At 46.9% G+C, this 26712-nt stretch overlaps 1 protein-coding gene across 7 annotated transcripts in view; it reads left to right on the top strand.

Moving 5' to 3' along the window:
* Nucleotides 1-26712, top strand: part of PHLDB3 (pleckstrin homology like domain family B member 3) — a 248793-nt gene that overhangs the window by 211211 nt on the left and 10870 nt on the right. For all 7 annotated transcript variants that reach the window (XM_069640851.1, XM_069640849.1, XM_069640850.1 and 4 more), the window contains 3 exons: nucleotides 10378-10477; nucleotides 18062-18263; nucleotides 18501-18588. In XM_069640851.1, the coding sequence (XP_069496952.1) occupies nucleotides 10378-10477; nucleotides 18062-18263; nucleotides 18501-18588 (390 nt within the window). The remainder of the gene's footprint in view (nucleotides 1-10377; nucleotides 10478-18061; nucleotides 18264-18500; nucleotides 18589-26712) is intronic.

Genomic DNA, 26712 nt, shown 5'->3' with positions numbered 1-26712 from the left:
TGGGCCTTCCTGGGTTTCGAGTGGTTCCTGGACCGCAGGCTCCGGAGGTGCCGGTCCGTCTGTGGGGCCCGCAAGCCGTGCCCGATGCAATGTGCCTCTGCCGCGTCTCCCACTCTGCTGGGCCCGCCTGGGTTTCGAGTGACTCCTGGGCCATGGGCTCTGGAGGCGTCGGTCTAGAGCGGGCTTGTCAATGGGCCCCACGAGCCCCGTCCATCGCAGGGCACCTCCGCTCCGCCGCGGCACCCACTCCCCCACGGCACTGGCGCGTTCAGCCTCGTTCGTGCTGGGGGAAAACCCAGCTGCCAGGCACAGCTCCGCTGTTTGTTTGCTCTGGGGTCGGTGCATTGTTCAGAGATCGGGCCACCCGTGCCACGCCAAACCGCGAGGGGACTGCCAGATGTCTCGTCGGATGACTGGGCCTCATTCACTGCGGCGGTCGTTCTCGGCACCCAGGGCCTCTCGGTCAGTTTTTTCTCCGTGCTTGCAGCTATTTCACCTCTAGTGAGTGAAATATTTTAGGAAAGATGTGGTAGTCCCACAGAATCAAGCATATTTTACAGGATTCATTCGGTGCCGCGCTGGAGCTCACAGAGATGCGGCCATCTTGGTCGGCTCTCTAGCACCCTCTCCCAATGTATTGTCCTTGGCAGTGATAATGACTGAGTCGGGCCTGCTGGGATTGAAACTTGTGGCTGCAGAATCCACACAGATCACTAATGCTGTAAAACATAAACATCCTGATGTTGGAGCAGGAGCTCCCTCTCCCCCCATGGCTGCAGGAGCAGTCCACCATTCCCTCAGGCACTGCTGTGCCCAAGGTAAGCCTGGAGGCATTAACATCCGATCTTAGACACGGGGCAATTCCAGATCTGTAGTCGTAACTGCATCAGCTGTGCCCCGCTCCCATTGTTGACATTTAACTTCACAAGTATCTTATTCAAACGAGGGCTCACCCTCGCTATCCCAATGTTTACTACTGCGGCATCCATTGACCATGAGGATTCGCCGCTGTAGGATGGCTGCCGCCGCAATTTCAACTTGCTTTTTACACCTTAGTAGCATTGAGTAATGTATTTGGCCGCTCGAGGCTTTTTAGCCAATCACAGGGTACCGGCAGGCGAGAGCCGGCCCCCGAGAAAGGCAAACGGAAAAGGCTCTGCCTGGCTGAGCCTGACTGGCCGTGCAGGCCGTGGGCCAGAAACTGTGCTTGTCCAAAGTGCCACCTATTAGGTAAGACTCAACACACTTACTGCCTTGGCTCTACATCTTCCTCACGTCCACTCTGGGTGCTACACTTCATCAAAGTACTATCTCACTGTCTCGTGCCGTTCGCCACACTGCCAATCCCAACGTGCCGACCTACAAGACTACACTAAGGTACTCGAACATCTAGCACGTTGCCTTACTTCCCCGATCAATGGTCAATCTCACTCCCAGTTGCCCTCCTGCATCTCTCCCTTACCTACCCCTGTGCCCTGCCCTATGCACTAACGGACTTCAATAATGCACGGAAACCGCACTATCATCAACCACCCCTGTCACATCACTAGCCTAACCACACCCAAAGAAAGATGCACACATCCTACTGACAGCGTTCCCGCTCCCATCAATCCCCCCCCCCCCCCGTGCTACCCTAAAGCCGGCCAAACAAAACCACTCCAACTTCCAGACCTCAAATGCACTCTGCTTAATATTCGTTCCCTTCCCGGCCATGCACTGGAAATAAATGACCTCTTACTTAGTCAAGACCTAGAAGTTGTAGGTTTCATAAACTTGGCTGCATGAAGCCTCTGGCCCTTCCATCACCCTAGCTGTACCATCAGGGTACACCATCCTCAGACAGGACAGGACCTCCAAAATTTTTCTACAAAGAAACCCTATCCATCAGGCCAATCCCTCACATATGGGAGGGCAACGTAGATATCCTATCGGTAAAACTATTGCTATCGTCCAATAACACAATCGATATCCACCTATTATATCGACCTCCAGGACTCTCGGTAGACTTCCAGGGACGACGCATCCACTTAATGAATGACTATCTTAAAAAAAAATAATAATTTAAAAAAAAAATCCTACTTCTAGGATACCTAAACTTAGGATTTAATGACCCTAATGACAAAGTCGCAACTGCCCTGGCCAAAGACCTTGCAGACTTGGGTTTCACTCAAAAAGTTCAAAGTCCCACCCACTCTAAAGGTCGCATCCTTGACCGGATCACTGACCACAACTGTAACTCCACCATTACTTCCAACTTCGCCTACCCATGGACAGACCACAATGGCATTCAATTCACTATCCCTATTACCCCTTACACCAAAATCACCACGCCTGCCCCCCCACACTAGCTAAAAGCTCCAAGAGGCTTACCGCAGAGAACATCCGACCCTATCTCAACATCTGCTGCTTATCACCACCCTTCTCACAAGACCCCACGATCCTAGCTGATGTCTTCAGGGACACCCTCGCTAATGCAGTAAACGCTATAGCAGCACTAGAATGTAAGAAAGAAAAAACGTCCTTTCACTCTAATCTCATGGCTCACAGATGAGCTTCAAACCATGCGATCAAACAAACGACAGATGCAAAAAATGTGGCAATCTAAGCCTAGTGACTCCTACAAAGATAACTTCAAATCAGCTGGCCAGCAGTATAAACAGGCCATCTTCACTGCCAAATCGAACGCATCCAATTAGCAAATGCTAACTCACCAACTAGAACTATTCACCATATTTAAGGAACTCGCCACAACTCCAACCAGCACTGCTGAAATCATCAAGGACGAAGCTTGGTGCGCAGGTATTCAAGCTGCGATGCTGAACAAAATGAACCTCCTCCAAAACCAAATCCAGCCTCATCGTAAAGCCTTAATAAGCCAGAACAGACCACCTCCTTCATTGCCCGATCACAAAGAACACCAGCTCCCCAAATTCTCTTTCAAGAACATTACTGAACCTGAAGTCATAGACCTTCTCAAACACCTCAAACCTTCCACATGCAAGGGAGACAGTTGCCCCCATAAAATCATAAAAGATTGTGTTAAGGACCTTGCCCCGCTCGTCACAGCTTTTATCAACTCCTCATTCAAGACAGGCTTAGTCCCTGCCAGTCTCAAAGAGCCATGGGTGTGTCCCCTCCTGAAAAAACCCTCTCTCCAACCTAACAACTACCGGCCCATTACTACTGCCCCATTTCTATTAAAAATACTGGACAAAATGGCTCGCAGCCAGATTCAACTACATCTGGAGACTAATTCTATTCTGGGAAAAAGACAATCGGGGTTCTGCAAAGGGCATAGCACAGAAACTGCCTTATTAGACCTAAAAAATTAAATCACTGAAATCGTGGATAAAGGCAATCCTGCCCACCTCCTCCTCTTAGACCTCTGGGCTGCCTTCGACCTGGTAGACCACAAAACTCTCACCACCCACCTAAACGCAAGCAGCACAATTCTCCAATCAAGCAACTTCCTGGATCTCCTCCTTCCTAGAATGCAGAGCTATGAAAGTTTTCTCAAGCATAGCAAATGCAGCACCTACCACCATCCACTGCGGTGTCCCACAAGGTTCATGCACTGCCCCCACGCTATACAATCTCTTCACTAAGCCCCTTTTTGATAAACTTAATGCTCTTGGGATTGCATATACCAACTATGCAGACGATACCCAAGTACTCCTACCTCTAACAGGCTCATATGATGCAGCAGCACTACAGCAAATCTACGCCACCATTCAAGCCTGGATGGCTGAAAATGGCCTCCGTCTTAATGGAGATAAGATGGAGATCCTTATCCTCGGGCAAAAATCCAATCCACCCTATCCAAGCTAGACAACCTCTACTCTGACTTTAACATAGACAATTCCATAATATCCGAAACACTAGGGGTGCACATAGACGCTACGCTGTCCATGGATAAGCAAGTCAATGCCATTTCCTCGGCCTCAGCCCTAAGCATTAAACTCATCAATGACATAAAACCCTTCCTAACTTAGTCCAACCGCCGCTCAATAGCAAGAGCCACCATAGGTGTGAAATTAGATTACTGCAATGCTCTCCTAGCAGGGACTTCTATAAAGAACCTCAGCAAACTCCACGTCTTTCAAAACAATGCTTTAAGAGCAGCACTAAGCATTCCTAGACGAGAGCACATCTCAAGCCAGACGGGCAGCTCACTGGCTCCCAGTCGAGGACTGCATCAGATTTAAAATCCTCACTACAGCTCACAAGGGCATCAACCTCACGGCACCCTCATACCAGAAACTATACAGATCCACCTCAGCCAGACCCATCGGAACATGCTACACTAATCAACTCCCTATCCCACACATCAACATGACCAAAGGAGGAGGGCTAGGTTTCCCATACTTGGCTCCTAAGCTATGGCACTTGCTCCCCACTTCTTTGAGAGCTGAACCTCACTCCATGCCTTTCGGAGAAACCTATAAACTTCACACTTCAACCAACACTCCACCCTAACCCATTCCCACTAACGTCCTCTCCCTCTCCTCTCCACCCAACTCATTGTACTCTGCAATCTGTGTAAATTGTGTTTGTGCCTCACGTCTCTGACGTCTCTAAGAAGTCACACTACCAGCTGCACCTCCTCAGAGGTATTCTCCCTTTCCTCTCCTTCCCCCCAGAAGCTCACTGTCTCCAGAGCCCTGGTTCTCTCTAAGATGGACTACTGTAACAGCCTCTATCTAAAACTGCCTGCCTCTACTCTCCGCCCTCTACAACTTATCCAAAACAGGACTGCGAGACTTGTCCTTGGCCACAAGCCCAGGGATCGTATCTCTCCAGGACTGAATTCTCTGCACTGGCTCCCAGTGGCTGCGAGGATTAAGTTCAAAACCCTCTGCATTGTCCACAAGGCCTTCTGGGGCCTGGGGCCGAAATATCTTCAACTCTGTCTTCCTAAATATCTTCCTTCTCGAGCTCTTCGCTCATCCACCTCCAACTCCCTCAGGGTCAGTCGCTTCTCCAAGCAACGAGTGGGTGGTAGATCTGTCGTCGGCAGGGGCCTCCCTCTGGAACAGCCTTCCTGCCTCCCTCAAACTTGAAGAGGACCATCTCCGGTTCCGGAAGCACCTCAAAACCTTCCCCTTTGCTTCTGCTTTCTCTCCCCCTCTCCCCTGCTGAATTCCTGGCTGATACTGCACTGGTTACCTGGCCACCCTTCTGTTCTCGGGCCCAGGCCCCGCCAGCTGCACACCTGCACTGCCTCCCTGGCAACCCTTGTACCTGGGGACTGTTTTCTGTAGCCCTACAGTCCCCTACCAGCACTTATCTGCACTTACCCTGCACTTAGCGCCTTCTGGCCGTTACTATCTTGTTGTTCTACTATCCTATGTAATGCACTTCCCCTCTCCCCTCCCCCTTGCACTTTTCCCTTCCCCCCCCCCTCCCACGCACTTGCGCGATCTGAATGACACTTGGCCTAGTAAGATCGTTGTCTGTCTTCCCTTGTTCCCCCTCCCCTCCCTTGCCTTGTCGCGCCTTGAAACACTTGTGTATAGGCGCGTTATAAATGCCATATATCATATCATATACTGTAACTAAGCTTTCCTCATTGCCTGTAACTAGCGCCACGATGCCTACGGGCTGTTTTGCGCTCAACAAATATGAATAAATAATAAATGCCCATACTTGGCTTGCTGATCTTTCTCACTGACTTATTGCCAACGATAATGCCTGCAATAATGAAGTGTTCTGTAAGCAGGAGCTACCGCTGGAGAACGAGGAGCTAGTACATAGCTTGCCTCACATGGAGTTTGCACATGAGATGCAAACTAAAGCTTTGTGTCCTTTATAAATGACCCATCATGCTTCACGTGTCTCCCAGATGTGTCCTAATGCTCAGGCACACGGTATTGTGAAATAGGTAGGATTGTACAGCATTAGTTGCCCTAGGCAGTCAAAAGCAACTACTGGTAGTTTGTGGTGTCAATCTAACCAGGATGCTTTAAGTTGCAAGCAGGAGCTAAATGGCTCCCAGCCAGTGGCGTAACACAAAACGTGGGGGGGCCCCCTGCAAGCCCTGCTGAGGCCCCCCCCACTGGGCATGGGCTGCATTGGGCCCCCGCTGCACCGCAGCGGCCCCCTTTACACCAGTGCTCCCAGCTCCAAAAATGTCCATCCAAAAATGAGCGGTGGTGTTTGTATTGGGGTGTCCATGGCGCTTTTTACAGATTGCCCACAGTAGACTTTTTTATTTTTTATTTTATGAAGATGGCCTAAGACTTTAACCTCTGGAGGCCTTCCTCATAGTGGGGCTCATTGAAGGCCCCACAAAGAGAGGGGTGGAATTTAGTGACCTAATCCACCTGTGAATCGTACAGCTAAGTCCACCAGCTCGGCGTGCTGTTCCAGTGTCCCATGGTTGCTGATTTTCCAGTACAGAGAAATGGGATGGCTGGATAGTCCATACTGTAAAGAACCAGCACAGAATGCCTGAGCTTTTAGTTTGTAAAGCAAGACTGGAAGAGCAACGTCTGTCTCCGCATCTGATGGACTACACATGGCAGAGCTCCGTTGAGCTCTACATACAATGGCGAGAACGATTTTTTTTTCCTGTTTTCCTGAAGGTGTCCCGTTTCTGATGTTGATAATTGACTTGGAAAAGAATGTTCTCCTGAAGCTATTATGTATATGCGTGTACAGATGGTGTTTGTGCTGGCACATTGGCTGTGTGCCTGCTGTATTTAGACAATTTACACAAATGGGGTCCTTTTTTTATGTAGGAAGTAGGCATTTAAGAGCTATGTAAGGATACATTAATGTTCATGCTGGACCTAGAATTTAAAACCAAGCAAATGATGCATGAAAGGTTTTTAAATACTCAACTGGCTTTGCTCTAGACAACCTTCCCGTGCCATAGCATTTATTTTGTATTTTCTTAGCCTGGCTTTGCCACTACGGATGGGGAGCTCTGTCTTGGCGTGCCACCAATGAAAGCGGTCCAGCCAGAACTGCTAGGCAATTTCCCATATGTAGGGGGGAACACCACCTACCTCAGACTTGCTTCAAACTGGATATGACTGATTCAGAACATTCCATGCAGACCTGTTTCTAGGGACGGACCAACCGGGCGACAGTCTGGGGCAGAGCTGGGGGCAAGAGGTTCCGCAGGCAGCTTGTTAAATCCCCCTCCCACCCCCAGGAGAGCAGAGAGCCTTCACATTTTAGCACTTCACGGACAGAGGCAACGGACAACAGCCTGCTCTGCCCATATCTAGCTACCTCCCCAATGCAGCCAATGGCTTTGCGCTCTGCTGAGTGGTTTTTGAGAAGACTCCCACCTCCCAATGCCTGTAGTCATAGCATTAGCGTGGCCGGATGGAGGGTTGGGGGTTTATGGTCGACTAAAAGGACTTCTTCCTTTCGTTTTGCTGGCTTAACCAAAAGGGCCAGAGGGCCTTGAAGTAGATGGTTGTTGGGGCAGGAGTGGGAGACCAAAGTAAATGGCCAAAGAAAGGCATAACCTGAAGAATGGGCATTTATTTGTCTCTTAATCAGGTGACTTGTCCCTTTTTCTTGTTTAAGGGAAATCAATTGAGTGACTCCATGTTGTCTGAACACCACTGGGGGGGAGGGGATTCTTTGGAACAAATATATTTTCTGGCATGTTAATCAATTTGAGACAAAATACACCACTTCTCAGAATTCATTGGTCTGTTACAAGAAAGCCCAAGACTGGACACACGTGCTTGGATGACCTAAGAGTGCCCTTGCCAAACTATGCTCTTTAATGGGAGTCAACCAAGTTATAAGTGGGGGCGGGGGGAGCAAGATTGGTACGCATTAGGTTTGTTGCTGCCCTTTAAGTTTTAGCAAAGGAGCCAGGAGGTGGAAAAATTGAAGTTTGAAGACTGAGGGTATTGTGCAGGGGATTACTTCCTGCGTGCGTGTGTCTGTTTTTCTGTGAACAAATTGTATGTGGAATGGTAGAAAAAATAAATGACACGTGACTAGCAAAAATCTTTTCTTCCTTGCAACTGTAGGTATTGTAATGACATTCATGTTTTGCCTGGCTCTGCAATTCACCATCATTTGATTGGTTTTGCCAGGATCTGTGAACATACCACCTATGCAGGCATTATAATCCTACAGTAAGGGACTCGCCTCATCGCCTGGTATTCTCACAAAAAGTCAGGTTTTGCCATTAGAGAACAGCAGCAATCGCAATTTTCTAGGCATTTCAATATGTAGGCATTGTACTTGCATCAAATAATTCTAATTCCATGATTTGTATAGTGCTTCATGTAGCTGGACCCCTTCTAAACTCTGTATTATTGCCCACTAATGGTACTCTATTCATAACCTTCAGAATGTGGGGTGCGGTTGCCCCCTTTCCCCTTGAACAACAGGGTCAGGAGTATAATGTTACCCCTGTGTAGTATTTGCCTTTTGGCGAACAATAAAGAGGGGGGGAGGGGCACAGAACGGATTGAGTACCGTGGTAATCTAAATCGCTTAGCGAGGCAGAGCTTGTGGCTCCTCTTCTGCTGGGCTCAGGCTTGGCAAAGTGTTGATCAGCATCTTGCAGAATGAGCAAGTGCTTCTCACTTTAGTCGGAAGGCCGCCTCCAGGGACTATCCGAGACTTGATGCTGGGTGGAGGGGTCAAAGCTGCTTCGCAGGCACAGAAGTAGTAAGGGGAAGCGGGGGATACTAAAGGTGAAGTTGCAAAGACACCTCAGTGGAATAGGTGACTGTTGCTGAGATGTTATGTTATGTTAAGTTTCATGGTCTCCTGGTGCTCACGTGGATCTGAAAGAAAGATGGTTTGGTAGGTTAGTGAAGGGAGAGGGCTATAATATAGCATTAGTAACCCGTTTCCATGGGCTATACCGGAAGACGGTCGTGGGGGGTAAAGGGGTCGGCAGACCGAATTAAAGGCCCGAGTGAAGCTAGGGCATTTAGAGGGCACCATGCTGTTACCCACTTTGTCCTGGTATAGCACGTGGAATGGGTTACTAACATTAATAGCACCCCGGGTTTCCCAAGCGGTAAGCCGGGGTGTATAAAAAAATAAAAAGTATTTTCATTCAAAGAATACTACACGTGCAGCGCCCCGTTCATTGAATGAAAATACTGTGCAAAGATAACCACTATGGTTGAGGAAGGCGAGGCTCTGTACGGAGCCCCTCTTCCCTTTTCATGGCAGACAGAGCAAGGAGCGAAGCTGTACGAGCAGCAACAAACGGTGAAGTTGAGGTTGGGATGTGAGGGTCAAAATTGACTGCGGCAGCAGTGGGGGAAGATGGCGGGATGGGGAGTTGGCGATGAGGCAGCTTACAGCACGCGCTAGATCGGGAGAATCAGCCCGGATGTCTAACCTCTTGCTTGGCCGGCTCCCACTCAGAGTGCTAATAGAGGTTGTGCTCTTCTATTGATGCTTCCAGAACCAGGTGATGTATGTGAAGACCTTCCTGTACAGCCTATGGCTTTGTTCCAATTCCTGCTGAAAAATGTGTTTGGATCTGGGGATGGGTATCGATCTGGGGATGGGTATGGCATAATTTCTCTTGGGTTGGGCATTTTTTTCCCCCTTAGCGAAAATCAAAAGTTGGAACCCATACCTGGCTTGAAAGGGAGGGGAGGGGGAAGCATATTGTGCCCCGCCTGGGGAGCACTGGAATTAGTAGAAGTGTGGTTATGTGGGTTGAGGGATGGTAGATGTAGCCCAATTGCTTTCCTGCGCAGCTTCTGCCATGTCCTCACGCACGCTAGGTATTCAAATTGAAGGTAGTTATTTATTGCAAGTGATTTTTTTTTTCCTACCCATCCCAACCCCCCACAGCCCTTCCTCCCCAGCCTCCTCTCCCGCGAAGCCCCTTTACAGGGCTAGTTGCCACTCGCAAACGTTTGACCGCCACCAGCCTAGGGCCTCCAATAATGGGCAACACAACAGTGCCACCAACCCCTTAGAGTCGTTTAACATTTTTAAAAATAACGTTTTGCTTATGGAATTTGTCAGAGGTTTGGGAGGGCTTCCATTACTTGTTCAAGATTTTTTGATGAAATTCTTTATTTTTTTTCAAATGCTGTTGGTTTAGCTGAGGCTATTTTATCATTCGGTCCATTTAAAAAAAAAAAAAAAAGAAAGTTGTCAGAATCTTTGAGAGAGTGGCATTTTATGGGCAGCCTTTCTACCTCAGAACACCGCTGTGTGCGATTATGCTAGAAAATAGCAGAATATTAAGTACAACATTTTTTCACCTCAGACAAACTGATAGGTTTAGCTATTTCGGTGTGTTGTGCCTTTGCATCCTACAGGTTGTGCCAGCCTTGCCCAAGTGATTGAATGCTCCTTGTGTTTAGTGTATTGGCATTGCCTCTTGACCTTGCACCTCTCTCTCTTATCTTCTTGTTGCAGGGTTCCATGGCTGTGCAGAGGACGAATAGCCTGCCGAGGAGACGGGGGGACTCTGCCCACCTGCGACCTGCTGACCGGCCCATTTCTCTCCATGCCAACGGTGTGTTGTGGTGGGGCATCTCTTGTGCCTGCTTCCAGCCACTCGGCTTCGTTTATTTGTCAGCAGGGCCGTCCCCGTGTTTAGTGACCCGCAAGGCCAAAGCCTCAGAGTGCAGAGCTCCCCCTACTTAAGACCGATCTTGCAGGTCAGGGCAGTGGGCTCCTTCAGCCCCCACCCACAGCAGGCCTGTGTATGCATCTAGCACGCCTGTCCGGGTGTTGCGTAGCTCTTCCTCCTCCAGGCCTTGCACCTGGAAGGCAATTGCTAGGTTTCCCCCTTTATGTTTGCATACAGGACTTTGTGTGCCGTGGCTGTCCTGGGCCGAGCACAGGCAGTCTCCAAAAACTGCTCCTGCGCCAGGGCTCTGCCGGGAACCACTCCCTCACCTGCATCAGTCATGAATGGCGCAAACTCACAGAGGCGCGTCAGAATCCCAACCCGCAGAGTGGCCCCACCAGTAGCCAGGGCGGCTACTGGTGGGGTCAGCTAACTGGGGCACAGGTGATCAGCTGTTCCCGGACAGGGATCCGAGAGCTGCTTCTGATCTGTTTCTTGGGCTTTGCCTTTTGAGGAGGGACACGGGTGTCTCTTATATTATCAGCAGAGCATTTAAAATTGCACTTAGTATGATATGGCCGCAGGCGCCGCATTGAAAGTTCATTTGTGTTTGCTATACCATAGTGTAGCATTGAAAAAGACAACAGTTATGCCTTGTGTATAGCGAAAATCTTTTATTTATTGTAATGTATTCACTACACAAATATTTGTTTCCAAGTGGTGTGGATTGTTTGCCCCAACCCCTCACCCAAAAAAGAAAGTTGGGTTTTGTTTGGGGCAGTTGGCCCTGGTCTATGCTTTCTGCTCCCACCGCTTCGTGCCATACACCCTTTTTACAGCCCCCACAGCCCGATTACTCCTCGCACTTCACGCACTGCACGTAGCACAGATGTTGCACTAGGGAAATTTGCAGACGGAGAAGTATGTGGCCATATGTTCAGCTAGGGTAGCTTATCTGCTATGTTCCATTTGGCCACCAGAGGGAACCGTTTTGCTTTAAATATCGGTATTCTGTCATTTGTTGGTTTTTAACATGTGAGTGTTCAGGAAAAGCTGTGACTGGCGGTTTCATTTACTGTATATGTGTAATGTTTAGTGCTGGAAATTGACACATTTTACTGTGGAACCCTTTCCCTGTGGGTCAGGGGGATTCAGTGGTGAGGACGGGACTGGGGGCAGAACTAAGTTTGTATGAAAAGCAGCAAGCACCCTATATGCAGGGCATACACATCATTTCAAAGTATCTTTTGGGAACATAAGAATGGTCACCCATGTATGTGTTAGTAATTCAAACGTTCATTCTTTCTGAGCATGCAATGCACTCTTGGTACACACAATGTTCATTCTCATTCTGAGCATGCAATGCACTCTTGGTACAAACGTTCATTCATTCTGAGCATGCAATGCACTCTTGGTACAAACGTTCATTCATTCTGAGCATGCAATGCACTCTTGGTACAAACGTTCATTCATTCTGAGCATGCAATGCACTCTTGGTACACACAACGTTCATTCATTCTGAGCATGCAATGCACTCTTGGTACACACAACGTTCATTCATTCTGAGCATGCAATGCACTCTTGGTACACACAACGTTCATTCATTCTGAGCATGCAATGCACTCTTGGTACAAACGTTCATTCATTCTGAGCATGCAATGCACTCTTGGTACACACGTTCATTCATTCTGAGCATGCAATGCACTCTTGGTACACACAATGTTCATTCATTCTGAGCATGCAATGCACTCTTGGTACAAACGTTCATTCTGAGCATGCAATGCACTCTTGGTACACACCACGTTCGTTCGTTCGTTCGTTCGTTCGTTCGTTCGTTCGTTCGTTCGTTCATTCATTCTGAGCATGCAATGCACTCTTGGTACACACAACGTTCATTCATTCTGAGCATGCAATGCACTCTTGGTACAAACGTTCATTCATTCTGAGCATGCAATGCACTCTTGGTATTGTGCTCATTTCCTCTGTCAAAATAGTCAGGCACCGTGCCCATGGAAGTAGGTTATGTTATGAAGCTTTGATACTGCAGTGCCGTGACCTTGAGTGAGAAATTGGCGTATTGTGCCCTGCCCGGGGTACAGTCGACAGTCTTTGGAAGAGAAAAGGAAAAAGCGTGAAAGTGAGGGAGGTCCGTAGTAATCTGCAGAGGACGCACAAAATAGACACATTGGGTAGACGTGATGAGTTGAGGTGGAGGGGAATGATTTTATAGGTGATGTGTGTGTGCCTGTGTGTAATGAAAAGCAGTGGATCAAACTAAGGTCTGATCTAGCAAAGGAAAAAGACTTTTTTTTATAATTCTTTTTTTTTATTGTTTTGGTTTATTACAAACCTTTACAAAATCACAAAGTATCAAATATCGTTAAAAGTAAGGAAATACAGAAAAAGCAAGCTGTATAAATAAAGCAATCAGAAATTTACATATTTTGTAAAGGAATTTCCAGGTCACAATCGTATTGCATATTGCTCATAGTACAGAATTACATTTTAACTTTTTCAACAAATTCCAATTTTCCTACAATAAACTTTTAAGATCAATAGCTAATTCCTATGTCTAAAATCTTTGCCTTCATTAACTCAAGTCACAAACATTTCTTTAAAAAGTTGTTACACAAATTTTTAAACTTATACAATTATCGTGTAACATTCAATACCATATGAAGTCTCTATTTACTTCATTGGTTGAGATTACAAATTTCGCAAAATATTCTAGCCTTTGAGCCTTCAAGTGAGGGCATACCAGTAAAATGTGTTGCAAGGTTTCTACTACACCAGAAATATTACAGAATCGGCACCATGGTCTGCCTTCTGAAGAACGATTTCTAATACATTTTATTTAGTTAGTAGATACAACATTGAAGCGAAAACGCATAAAATCATTACGCAGCTGTTTACACGGATATTGGATCAAATAGCCTTCCATGACAGGCTGCCATTTCCAAATGGAACAGGAAGATTTATAAAGTTTAGATTCTAAAATTTTTCCTGTGGTTCTTTGCCAATCAAAGCCCATAAGGCTGATTTTTACTTTTACCGGCTTGTTACATTGCGAGACCCTAGATAAACCTAATTCTTTCAGACAGGTCTCAGTTTCAGCTTTAAGCACACACATGAAAGGATTCAGTAATTCACGATAGGCACAGGCGTACAAGGTTTCATCCAATGATTTACATTTTTTCCAAAGGCATAATCTCTTCCAGTTTGCATAGGAAGAAAGCGATTGCAAACCCAATTCATATCTTATTAGGTCTAGAGGAATACATTTGGGAAGGAACCACAACACAGCTCTCCAAATGTTTGCTTCAATACTGGTCAGATGTACATGTAACCCATTAGGGAATAGTTCAATTCCATAAGTTAAACGTGGAACAACTTTTTTTTATTGTAGAATTCCCTCAACGGGACCAAAGAGAACTTTCCAAATGTATTATCTATGGCCCTCAATTGTCTAATGGCTATTTCTGCTTTCAAGTTCAGCTGACTTTTTTATCAGATTAGTGGAATCCAGCCCAGAGAAATAAAAGCCCAAATACTTAAACAATGGTTGTGCCTTAATCCTCTTTCCTTCACAGACCCAAGAAAAAGCATTATCTTTTATTATATTTACCAAACCGGACGATAACCGTTTTAGATGGATTGATTTTAAGTTTAAGAGCATCTATACATTTTTCAAAAGCTCGAAGTAGCCTTTGGAGTCCAATTTTGGTTCTATCCAAAAGAAGAAAATCATTGGCGTATGCCATCCAATCAATGCACATGCCGAAAAAGACTTATTGAGGCGATATGCCCGAGGTGGTAGGCCCACCCTGTGGGTAACAGCCTGCCGCCCAAGTTAAGGGCCTGAGCGGAGCGAGGGACGGTTTACGAGGGTGGCGGGCCGATACCCACAGTGTGGGCCCAGCCACTGAGGGGCATATCGCCATTAGCACCCGTTTAGCATATTTGGCAGGTGCTAATGGTTTTAACATTTAAAAAAAGAAAGTATTTTCTTTTCATGCACGGAACGCCTCGCGGCGTCCCGTTCATGGAGAGAAAATACTCTACCAACATGGCCACGCTGGAATAGGAAGGCGAGGCTCTGTATGGAGTCCCTCTTCCATTTCCATGGTGGCCAGGACTGGGACAGGAGCAGCAGCAGCAGCTGCGGTGGGGGGACTCGCTTCCACAGTAACAGGTAAGTGGGATTCGGAGGAGGGATTAGCGTCAGCCTGTGTTTCTAGCTACCTGATTGGCTGACTTCCCCCGCCCAGTGTGCTAATGTAGTAACATGCATTTCCCATCAGGGCAGTTTCTAGTACATTCCACGACTGCTCTGAACGGACAGTGACCTCCTTACCCTCCCCAGTGTCTGAAGTCTGACCTTTTCAGCTTTCTCTCCTACAAAATCAATCCATGTATTTGCATATCTGAGTGGAGAGTTGGGAATGGGGAGTAGGTGGGCGGGTAGCGAGTTCTGCCAGGGAGTTAATTGTCCTAGGTGCTCAGGGATTCATTAGAAGGTGCTCTCCCCAGGGCACCAAATGCCAACCTGCCCTGGTGTTCTTAGCGTAGAGCTGCTTGACATAGGTTCCCACATCCCTAGATCCGACCATTGGCTGCCCCAGTGGTTACCATTGTGAAGCCCCAGTGGGCTTGACGAAGTCAGTCAAAATGTGTTGTGGGTGCAGAGCACAGAACTTTGCACAATTCCCCTCCTGTGTTTCTTTGACGTAGGTTGTCCGAGACCATATGCTGAGGGTAAGACCCAGGCTGTCCATGTGCAGGGCAACGAAAAGACGAATAGTTACTAGACGTCAAGTATCGTAACTGGAGGGCTGATAAGGGAATACTGGATTATTTGTTTAGACAAAAGGCAAGCATTTTGATCAGAAATGATGTACATGAGCACATCACAGCGTAGAATAGCCAATTGGAAGAGGGCTTTAAAATGGCTCAAAATGCTGTATGAGCAGGAAGCGAACCAGGTAGTGGAGGGGTAGAGGCGCTCATTGGGGCAATGCAGACTGACCCCTGTTTTATGCATCATTTGCATCTGTTATTTCGAGTTATTTGGGGTAACTTTGGTACTGCAGGAGAGCTGGAACCTAGCCTTGTTGGATGTCAGCCTTGTGTAGCATGCTTCTCAATACAAACACGCACAATCGCATGGCTTCCGCCCAATCGCTGCTCCCTCTTTCATAAAGACTCCACTCCCCCTGGAGCCATGGCATTTCTTTGTTCTTTTCACTACCATGATTTAGTTTGATGCTGTTTCAGTGGAAACGCATAGAACAACCTTTGGCTTACCTGGGGGCACCCTGGCATGGCATTCTTGAATCTGGCTATAACCAAGGAATGTGTTGGGTGGACGGTTTAGAATTATTCTGAACCACCTGCATTGTTCTAGGCAACGGTCCACACCAACATTTTGTCGCCCGTAAAGGTCTGAGGCATGTCCGGGGTTGCCTGTGCTCCTGTGCCGAGAGGACGTGGCCCGGCAGTTTTAGCCGGACTGCTCCCGTTGCTGTCCCTACCAGACTGATCTGCATATATGGCGGGTACCCTTCTGCAATGGCACGGAAGGGCCATTACAAGCTCTGATGCAGACGATTTCCCAGATCAATGCCAGTGGTTTAGATGCATTCATAAGCTTCCACCTATCATAACATTTTGGTTATTGTTGAATCTGGCATCACAATTTTCTGGGGGCATTTTCGATGACGCATCATGACTGCTAAACTGGTGAATTACTTGCTTGGCATTTGTGAACATGGTAATGCAGTTTTCTGGGGACACGTCATTGGTTGTGGGCAATAGGGAAACCAGCATGACAATGAGCTTTACTGCAACCGCTCTTCCATGACTTCCATTACATATGATCATTTTCTGAGCGATTGGCTGTTTTCTCGGGGGCAGTGTGGCTCGAGTGGTAGCAATCTGTTTTAATGGGGCATCACTGGCATGGCACTGTTGAAACTGGCATTGTTATTTTCTGGAAACCTAGTTGAACTGGAAACTAGCACTATTGAAACTAGGCTGGTTATTTTCTTTGTGCAATCTGGAAACTACTGTGACAGGATCTGGGGGTGGGGGTACTTTCCGGTGATCGCTTCTGGGAACAGGAATGCCCTTTCCCTCCACCTCCCAGAGTTGAACAGTCGTACTGGGTATTCCGCAAGAACCTTAAAACGTTGTTCTTCGCACAGGAGGTTCCCACCTCTGGGCCTGCACTGTGTGCCATCACCTGCCAAAGAATGCTTTGCTTCGCTGCATGTTCGGTCTGAAATGCCTGCGTATCACCTACACCTGTGTAACTAGCGCCCTGATGCCTGAGGTTTTGGTGTGCTGCTATAAATGTCAAAATAAATGCATAACAAAATCTGCTTAGTTGGGGCAACACTGGTATAGAAACGTCGACTGGTATAGTCATTTTCTTGGGCATTGGAAAATAGCATGGAATTTTTGTGGGTAGTGTTAAGCTAGAAGTCAACATAATGTGCTGAACTAGGGTCACTGACTTGGCACTGTGGATAATACTATCGTAATTTTCTGGGACTACTCAGGCGACACTATCCTGGCATTGGAGAAACTAGCATGTCCTTTTTTGGGTGGCCATGTATGAACCAGCACGATTGTTTGTTTAACTGGGAAAGCTGGTATGACCTGGTTTTAAACTATATCGGCACTGTTCTTTGACCAATGTAAATTCAAAATAACATGATTAAATCGAGAGGCTGGCATGCTGTGTAAGGTGGCACTGCTATTGTATGGTGGCATGGACCTTTCCTGGAGCATCACGGAAACCGAAATGACAATCTGCTTAACTGATCAATTCTGGCATGGCATCATTTAACCAGGCAGTCATTTTGTGAGAGCATGGTCTTTTTTTGTATGAAACTTGGAAACAAGAACAATTGGCAATGCTGGTATTGTACGGTTGAAAATCAAATGGTAGGTTTCTGGGGGCAGTGTGAAACGGGCATGGACCATTTCTGGAAGGGAGTTTAGAGCAGGACAGTGTGCTGAACTGGGACTACACTGGCATGGCACTGAAACGGGCACGGTATTTGGGGAACAATCTGGAAACTAGTAGAACAATCTGCTTAACTGGCACAAGACTGGCATTACACTATTGAAATTGACATGGCCGTTTGAGGGAGAAACTGGCATGAGCCATTTCTGGGGGATGTGCGAAACTGATATTGCTGCATGCTCAACTAAGAAAAAAGTCAGTTGCATCGCTGACATTGCCACTGTGATGCCCATTTGAGTGTGCTGCACGTCGCCTGTAATCCACACCTGGTGGATCTTCACATCTTTTGTGATGCCCACATGGCTACTCTGCTTGCGTTTTGTAATGCCCAAGTGGGTGTTCAATGGCCGTAGCAATGCCCACAAAACTCCACCGTGCCCAGCCTGCAGCACTACATGACCGATCTGAGCATCCCTTACAATGCCCCACAGTGTCTCGATGTTTTCTGTGATGCCCACATGCCACCTATTAACCACTCTTCTGATGCTCTCTTTCAGGCCAGAATGGGATTATTACCTTCCAGTTGGCAACATTGGGGAGCATCGTTGGTGCCCGGGGACTTATGGGTAGCCCATCTCTGAATGCAGCCCGGCTCCAAAACCCCCTTTATCAGCTAGTGAATGGGGTCTCCAATGGCCGCTTACCCAACGGATCCGCCAACAAGACCACCACCATGAGTATCCCCCGACTGCCTTGCAGGTGAGGACAGATCTCAGCCCTTGCATGTGGCGAGCGGTAAACGCGGCATGTACCTAGTGTTGGGCATGTACCCAGTGTTGGGTATGACACTCAAGCTGATGCTACAAAACTGATGTGTTCTGAACTGTAGTTCCTACTGCTTGCATTGCCTGTGCATCTATCTCGAGCACCTGCAGGGCATCAGTTGGGTGCTTTCTCTGTATTCATGGCCCTTGCACATTGCACTCTCTATTCCAGCCAAGAAAATCTGGTTCCCAATATCGCAGAGATGGAGCGCCGGCTGAGGGAGGCATTGGCAGAGAAGGAGCGGCTTCTGAAGGCCCGGGTAAGACTTGTAATGGCTTGGGGGGCCTTCTTTCATACACAGTGGGTCCGTGGGGCGAGGGTGGGGATGGTAACTACAAGGGAAGCTACAAAGCGAAAGTGGGGAGCTTGAACAATGTACCCCAATCCGTTCCTGCAGCAGGCACTGTTATGCAAGTACTGGTGCCTGTGGTGATCTCTGCTAATGTACCTCAACACAGCAGCCTCTGTTATTCCAGCACTAGGCCGCACACGCAGCTCTGCCAGTGCGCCTCAACCCAAGTACTCCTTGCTGTTCCAACAATGCCCTTCATTCTTGGCCTGCACTACTCATTTTCATGACACTACTTTAATCAACAAAAAAATATCTGTCGGTGCCCTTGAGTGTCTCCCTCCGTAAGCCTGTGCTATTAGTTTACTACAACCCACAAGTCGCTCAGCTTAGGCTCGTGCTATTGCAGTCCTGCGCCTCAAGACGTGTCTACCTTGTGCACATCCGTTCTTTCCTGTACCATCCCTGTCCAATCGGGTTCCGAGACCAGCACATAGCTCTATCGATGCACCCCAATACATGTTTAAATCACCTGTGCCATACTTGTTCTAAGACTCCCACAATATTCTGCCAATACACGCAATTCTCACCCTGCAAAGCCGCCTCGTTATTACATTGTGGAGAACCACACACACATCTTCCATTGCGCTTCAATGCGGACCTCCAGGACCCGTCCTATTGACTGACTGGGATCCACACACACACCCCTCCAATGAAGCATCTCCAGCTTGAACCGCAGCCCCGCTGCTGACACACGGGTGCGCATACACCTCGGTGCACCTCTGCCGACTATTGGAACGCCCCAGTGGGGCCTGTCCCCCACCTCGAGACGAAAGCAGCCACACCAGCTCCTCTACCCGCCCTCCACAGGGCGGTCTCTGGAGGCTTCTTTCAGACGGCTTCCTCTTTTGCAATCCCCGTCTCCGCGCCAAGGTCTTGTTTTGGTTCATCAGCACTTTTACCACGTGATTAACGGAGGGAACATCTAAATGTACTTCCTCCAGGAAAAAGAAAAAAAAAAACACCCTTCGAGCTGCCACAGAGTAGAGCATGCGCTGCTATGGGTTGTGGCCGCGCGCGAGGAGGGTCGCGTCTGGCGAACGTAATGCTGCAGCCTGCTCCACGGTAGAGGCTGGGCGCAGACTGGCGCGAGGCAGGTGGCAGAGCCCGTTCCTGTGAGGCTTATGCCCTGGATGTCTGCCCTGTCTGCCCAAGGGGGCAGGACGCGTGACACTGCACACACACTGGCTCACTGTGCAGACGTTCACTTCAGGTAAAAGTCGAGTTTTTTATGAATATTTTCCATGGGTCGATGACTTCATGAGCTGAAACGCTTAGAAAAACCGTTGAAGACTTGTCACTGTTGTCAGTGACGTGTGCAAATGTAGCCAGTTTGAATGCCTCCGAGTATGTGACATTGAATATTGATGTTCAGTCTGTTTCCAAGTACTCGGTGGTCAGGTGAGTGTCTTGCCAAGGATCACAGTGTTGCTTGAAGTGAGCACATGGCGTCATTCCATGCTGGGGAGAGGGCTGTAACTGATCCGAGCACCCGGGGCGGGGAAGCCAACCAATCGGGCTGCTCGGATTGTGGGCAGAATCCCACAATCCAAGCTTACATTCCAAGTAACTTGATGGCTGCTTTCGCCGCCATCGTCCCTCTCCTCGGGTTTCCAGTCCCCTCCAACCCTCATTCCAGCCTCCTAGGCCAACATGGAAATGGAAGAGGTGCTCTGTATGGAGCCCCGCCTTCCAGATCCATGGTGACCATCTTAACTAAGTATTTCGTTTCAATAAACGGGACGATGCGAGGCGTCCCGTTGATTGAAATAAAATATATTACTCTTGGCACCCCTGGTTTCTGGATTTAAATCCTGGGGTGCTAATAGAATAACATTCGATCCAGCAGCCCGGATCCGGTGCAACCGCACCGGGCCCCATCGGTATGGCCCCGGGGCATAACCACCTGATCCGGGCCGCCGGATTCGGTCTTATCAGTTAATAATCGCCCTCCTCCCAAGTTATGACCCTGATGCAAAGCCGAGGCTGCACAATAAAGGTAAGGGGCAATAACACCTACTGCGGCTCCCTCCCACATGTATGTAATGCCATTATAATTAATCTTTTCGAAACCTGCTTAATACTGAGACAAGTCTCTTAAGTGCAGGACCAGGATTCAAACCTGTGTTGCTCTGCGTTGTCTTGCTTCCAAGACCAACACGCTTCGCTTCCCCTGAGCTATGGCTACATCAGCAAAACGGGTGAATAAAACAGAAGCAAACAGTTGATTGATTTATAGAGCACTTTACACCAAGGAGCTGTACAATGGAACAACAAAATACAGCGTAATAACAAATAACAATGTGAGCATAGTGGCAACTTGAATCATTCAACAACAAAACAGTGCAAAGAGCAATTTACTGAGAGGGGGGAGAAGTGGAGTGCGAACAGGAGAGTGAAGGGAGGGGCAGGGAAGGATTGAGTGAGAGTAGAAGGAAGGGCGAGAGTGTAAAATAGAAAAGGGGAAGGTGGAAAGGGAGGGGAGGGATTAGAAGAGGGGAAAGACGGGGGGGGAGTAGAGAGGGCAAGGGGGGCTTCAAGGTGGGGAATGGAGGAGGAAGGATTTAAGGGAAGTGCAAAAATGAGATGAGGGTAGTGGAAGAGCGGATTGAGAGGGGGAGAGAGTTCCATTGCAGAGGAGCAAGAAGTTGAAAAGAGCGGAACCGGGAGGAAGCGCAAGGGGAAGGAGGTACAGAGAGCAGGAAGTGGTCAGCAGAACGAAGGGAGCGAGAGGGGGAGTAGAAGGAGAGAAGGGAGGAGAGATAAGGAGGGGCAAGACCGTGAAGGGATTTGAAAACCGGGCAGAGAAAGTGGAATTTTAGCTGTAGGTGGAAAGGTAGCCAGCCTAGTCAAGAGAGCGAAGAGGAAATGGAGTCGCGGGAGGTAAGGAGACAGAGGGTTCGAATGGCAGAGTGGTATATAGATTTAAGAGGGGCAAGCTGAGATGAGGGAAGACCGAAAATTATAGAGGAGCAGTAGAAGAGACAGGAAAAGCGGAGTGAGGAGATTGGGATCTTGGTAGCATGGAATTGGAGAAGGTGCTCAGATCCTTGCAGAGGGCGTTTTCCTGGTGGAATGTGGGCTATGGCAGACACTGAACATTTGATGGGGGATGTTGACTGAGAAATAACAAGCTTTGGAAGAGTGATTAAGGACTACTTCAGATCTATTGTCTACAATGGCCTGCCAACATTTAATCTTCTACTTAAGCGATATTCGGTTGGGCCTGTGCCCTGTAACTCTGGGCCAGGACACTAACTGGACAGTAATGCCCTCCCAAGGTGGGGTGTATTGCCATTAGTACCCCGACATGCTTTCAGGCATGCCAATTTTTAAAAATAATTTTTAAGTTGTGAAGCAGTATAGTTGCTGTTTACAACTTAAACAAATAATACAAACTAAAATGGCCACCATGGACGTAGGAGGGAGGGAGCGACATGTAGTACCTTCTCCCTTTCCATGGTGGTGGCATTTGCCGTGGAGGTGCTGGGCCAGAACAGCGAGTGCTGCTGTCGGCAGGCGGTGAGGCAGCTTCAGGGAAGTGGGGCTGGGGTTTGGGGTGGGGAGGGTAATGGTTGGGGGTGGAGGTGTTGGAAATGGTGTGGGAGAAATGGAGAGACTAATTTATGATTGAAGGTTGTGAAACTGCGGCCAATCTCGGTCTAAAAAAGATGAGCAAAAACCCAAGACGTGTCCCTGAGTGCAAGATGATGGCCAATAATTGGCTTAGTAACCCAGACTGTCAGACAGCGTGTATGTGAGGCCCAGGACCAATCACACTGAGAAGTCTTTACAAATACCTGTGACAAAATCAGAGCGCTCCAGTCCGAACGAGAAAACGAAGGGACTGCCTTCCCACACATGGTAAAGGGAAATTTGAGAGCTCGCTAAAATGCGTACCTATATGATGCAAAAAGACAGCCGCTTAGAGGTTGATACCTAATGATACTAATTTCACAAAATAACAAGTGTACGCAAGCACTGACAAATAGTTGGTGTCCAAAGTTTTGTAAATGTTCCACAGTTACCAAACAAATGTGCTACTCCTTGTTTGTTCTTCTAGTCTGAATGGATTCAATTAATATTGTATATTAATCACCAGGCCCTGCAGCTCATTAACCCACTGAGCTGCCTGACATAGCGGAGTCTCGAGAGTGGGTTGAGTCTTCCCGCGCTAGACTGGGTCTTCCCTTCACTTCTCATGCAGCGCTTCATTGATGTACCTTTGGGGGTGGCGCTACATGCGTTTTTGATTGCCAAGCATCTCCTGCACTGCTTCCTTTCTGTGCCGTGCTTTGGGATTCAAAATGAATCTTTCGACCCCCCGCAGGAATTTTGAAGGTCCTTAAAGGGGGAGACTCGACAGTGGGGCCATGCACCATATTGGCGTGCAAATGCACAGCGGGATTGAAGTCGGTCAAATACATTGGAAGAACGGTGCCAGTTAGCAAAGAAATGAATGTGCCTGTCCAAATCTGCCGACCAAGGCATGATGTTTCACTATACACAGGTATCAGGGAAGATAAAATACTTAAAGGCAAAAAGTGAACTATTTTAATGTTTTCGCTTGTTTTCAGTGTTCAACTGTAGGGGAACTGAAGCAGTTCAGGAAACATGTCACTTGATTTAACATGTCTTGCTCCAGGGACCAAAAGCTTTCTTCCTTCACCTCCCTCTTCCCCCAACCCCCGCATGTGGGCTACATTAAGATCGTGAGCCTCAACACATTGTGTATAGGTGCATTATAAATACCGTGTCCGTGGTCATCCTTCTGGTTCGTCACCATACTAATTATTTTAATATACTTACTTAAACGCAAACAATTTCAACTGGACCGAAAATGCAGCAAGCTAAAATAGTCCCACAAAAGACGCCTTCAGTCGGGTATTGTTTTAAACATGGAAATACAAAGATGCAATATTAGATCAATTTTATAAATTAAATTGTATTTGGGTGCAGAGCAGCAAAGCAACTTCCGGGCAACGATTGTAAATGTAAGAAACAGGAAAAGGATCTCACACTAGAGAAACCCCCGTCCCCTGAACACTATATAACTGGGTTAGACCATTTGCAACTCAATTCAAGCAACATAGGAACACAACTTGTATATATTTAAACGGTAGTAAATATTCAAATTATGAAAAGAAAGGTCCAGGATAATCTTATAGATGATTCTCAAAACATGTCTCTTTGTCCTGTATTTTGTTGAATACCTTAAAGGAATAGTGCACTCAAAAATTGTATTGGCTCAAAAGATGCGCCATGATAAATATATATAAAAAATATTTATTAAGAAACTTCGTATGTAAACTTTTGAGCAAACGAGGCTCAAAATCACACATTTCAAGCACTACAAGGCATACACATTGTCAAATGGATGAGCCTCCTGTGCTTGTGTTAATCTCTGCCTTTGCAGCACTAGTGAAGCAAAAGCCAGCCAGCTGTAATAAACAAAAGCTACCAGCAGGTGGCTTTTGCTTCTTAATTGCCGGAGAGCAGAGATTAACACAAGCTGCTGCTGATAAGTGCTTTAAATTTCATTATTTTTTCAAAGCACTGCAAAATAAAGGCTGCGGTTTTCTTTCTAGCTTAGAAAGAAAACCGCAGCATTTATAACGTATTCATGTTTGCTGTGGCTTCAGCTTTGAGTCTCCTCACCAAACCGGGGTATCCCAGGAGACTCAAAGCTGAAGCCACAACAAACATAAATACAACGTGGTTGTATTTATAAATGCTGCAGTTTTCTTTCTGCGTTTCCCAGAGCCTGTGAAACGTAGAAAGAAAAACACAGCATTTACAAAAAAAACGTAAAATGAAGGCAGCCTCCTCCATGTACAGCTCTTCTCTGGCTGTAGTAAACAAAAGCTCCCAGTAGGGGGCTTTTGCCGCTTGTTTAGTGCTGCCATGGCAGAGCTTAACATGAGCTGAGGAGGCTGCCTGAAATGGTAAAATGGATGCTCCCATGTAAACGCTTTGAGCCTCGTTTGCTCAAAAGTTTACATAGGAACTTTCTTTAAAATGTTTAATGCATGTTTTTGATTATTGCCCATCTTTTGGACAATAATATTTTTGAGCGCACTATTCCTTTAAGTTGACTTGAACACTTTATAATGTAAATATTCAAATATTATTTGTACAAAGACATCTCATTGATATCCTGTCCTTAAGGATGTTTTCCTATCTTGTCTGATAGTTTGACATATCTTTCCTGATGAAGGGAATTCTCTCCCGAAACACGTTGCGCACTCTTTGAACCTGGACACTACCAACATTACTTTGGAGTGTACATTTTTTGAGAATGATCTACATGATGATCCTGGACCTTCTGTCCCTAATTTGAATATGTTTTACTGTTTAAATATGTGCAAGCTTTGGTCCCATCTTGCTTGAATCCAGTTACAATGGTTGTAACCCAGTTAAAGGGTTTTGTCTAGTTTTAGATTGCTTTTCCTGTTTCTTGAATTAAACATGACCTGTGTTGCTTCAGAACACATCTACATGCAATGCCACACCAACATAAGTGGATAACATTTTTGTCATTCAAAATATAAAAATATAAAATGACTGTCCCTATGAGAGAAACAGATTTTCTTGTCCTTAATTCCCTTGGAATTGTGTGTTGATCAGCAGCAGTGTTTAGCTGCAGGTGAACTGGGACCGCGTCAATGACATACAGCAAACGCAAAGGCTGGTTTCATAGCGGCACGCACCTTGCTCGGTTTTCATCCAACGTACAAAAAGAAAATGGATTTTCCATTACATAATTTGTTTGCCTTTTCAGATTTGTGATGGAAATTAATATAGACTATAAATAAATCATAAACGAATTAATCAGACTAAAGAAAATACTGAGAGCCTAATTCACAGAGCGTTTTGTAATGGAATTGCACATTTATAAAAAAGAAAATCTGCTGCAAAAAGAATTCGGGCCCGATTCAGAGTTGTGTGCTACTTACTGAGCATGAAAGCAACGCAGCGCTCAGTTTGTCCAGTTCACAAAAAGATCTTAAATGAACGGAACATGTTAATTGATGGTAGATGACTGTGCTCTCATGTCTTGCACATATGTTTGACTGCAAGGGAAAATTAGACCGCATCTGCAAATGGAGCAAAGCTGTGAAATGAATCTTCATTGGGGGCAAAGCTGTGAAATTAATCTTCATTGGGGCAAAGCTGTGAAATTAATCTTCATTGGGGCAAAGCTGTGAAATTAATCTTCATTGGTGGCAAAGCTGTGAAATGAGACTGCATCGGGGGCAATGCTGTGAAATGAATCTGCATCGGGGGCAATGCTGTGAAATGAATCTGCATGGGGGGCACGGGGGTGCTTGCTGCAGATGCGCCTTCTGCTCTCTGCTGAATACAGCTCTGCTCCCATTCACCTGTAGCATGAAATTGTGCTGTTGTGCACTCTGGTCCAACCTGTTGGCTTTGATAGTTACCAAACATCTATACCATGACATTGTGTCTCTTACCTCAGCTCGTTGCTTAGCAGCGTAACTATAAGATGGAAGCACACGCTGTACACCTTCCGTCTGAGTGCTGATAGCAATCTGTGGCATGGCACTGTACACTCGTGGCTCCTGTCTTCTGTGAGCATGCCTAGAAAGTGGTGGCGTGGCATTTTGCTCTAATTGCCCTTTGCCTGTTGTCAATAGTTCTCCCATGAAGGCTGTTGCGTGGCGTGTACATGTCTGTTCTGCACACTGAAGTTCTTTTCCTGGCGCATTCTGGGACTATTGCCCTGCTATTGCTGTTTGATTATTGCGACTAAAGTTTTACGCCTTGCCGTATCCACAATAGCCCTCATCTGCCCTGGGCTGCCCTTGTTGTGAGAAATCACATAAAAGTGAACTTTCTAAATGGTGTGAGTTGAAATCATTGGAAAAATATTTGGAAGTGGGTAGAATCCCACAAGGACTACGTATATGTATCTTTCCACCATTTGAGGAAGGTGGAGGGAATGAGAAATCACAATAAATCCAGATAATCAAAGGATATAAGAAAGTGCATCAAATTGTGTCAATGAGAAGA

Source organism: Ambystoma mexicanum, chromosome 1q (assembly GCF_040938575.1).
Source record: "Ambystoma mexicanum isolate Mex_15411 chromosome 1q, UKY_AmexF1_1, whole genome shotgun sequence".
In the NCBI taxonomy this organism is placed as follows: Eukaryota; Metazoa; Chordata; class Amphibia; order Caudata; family Ambystomatidae; genus Ambystoma; species Ambystoma mexicanum.
This window is presented reverse-complemented; position numbering and strand designations above follow the sequence as displayed.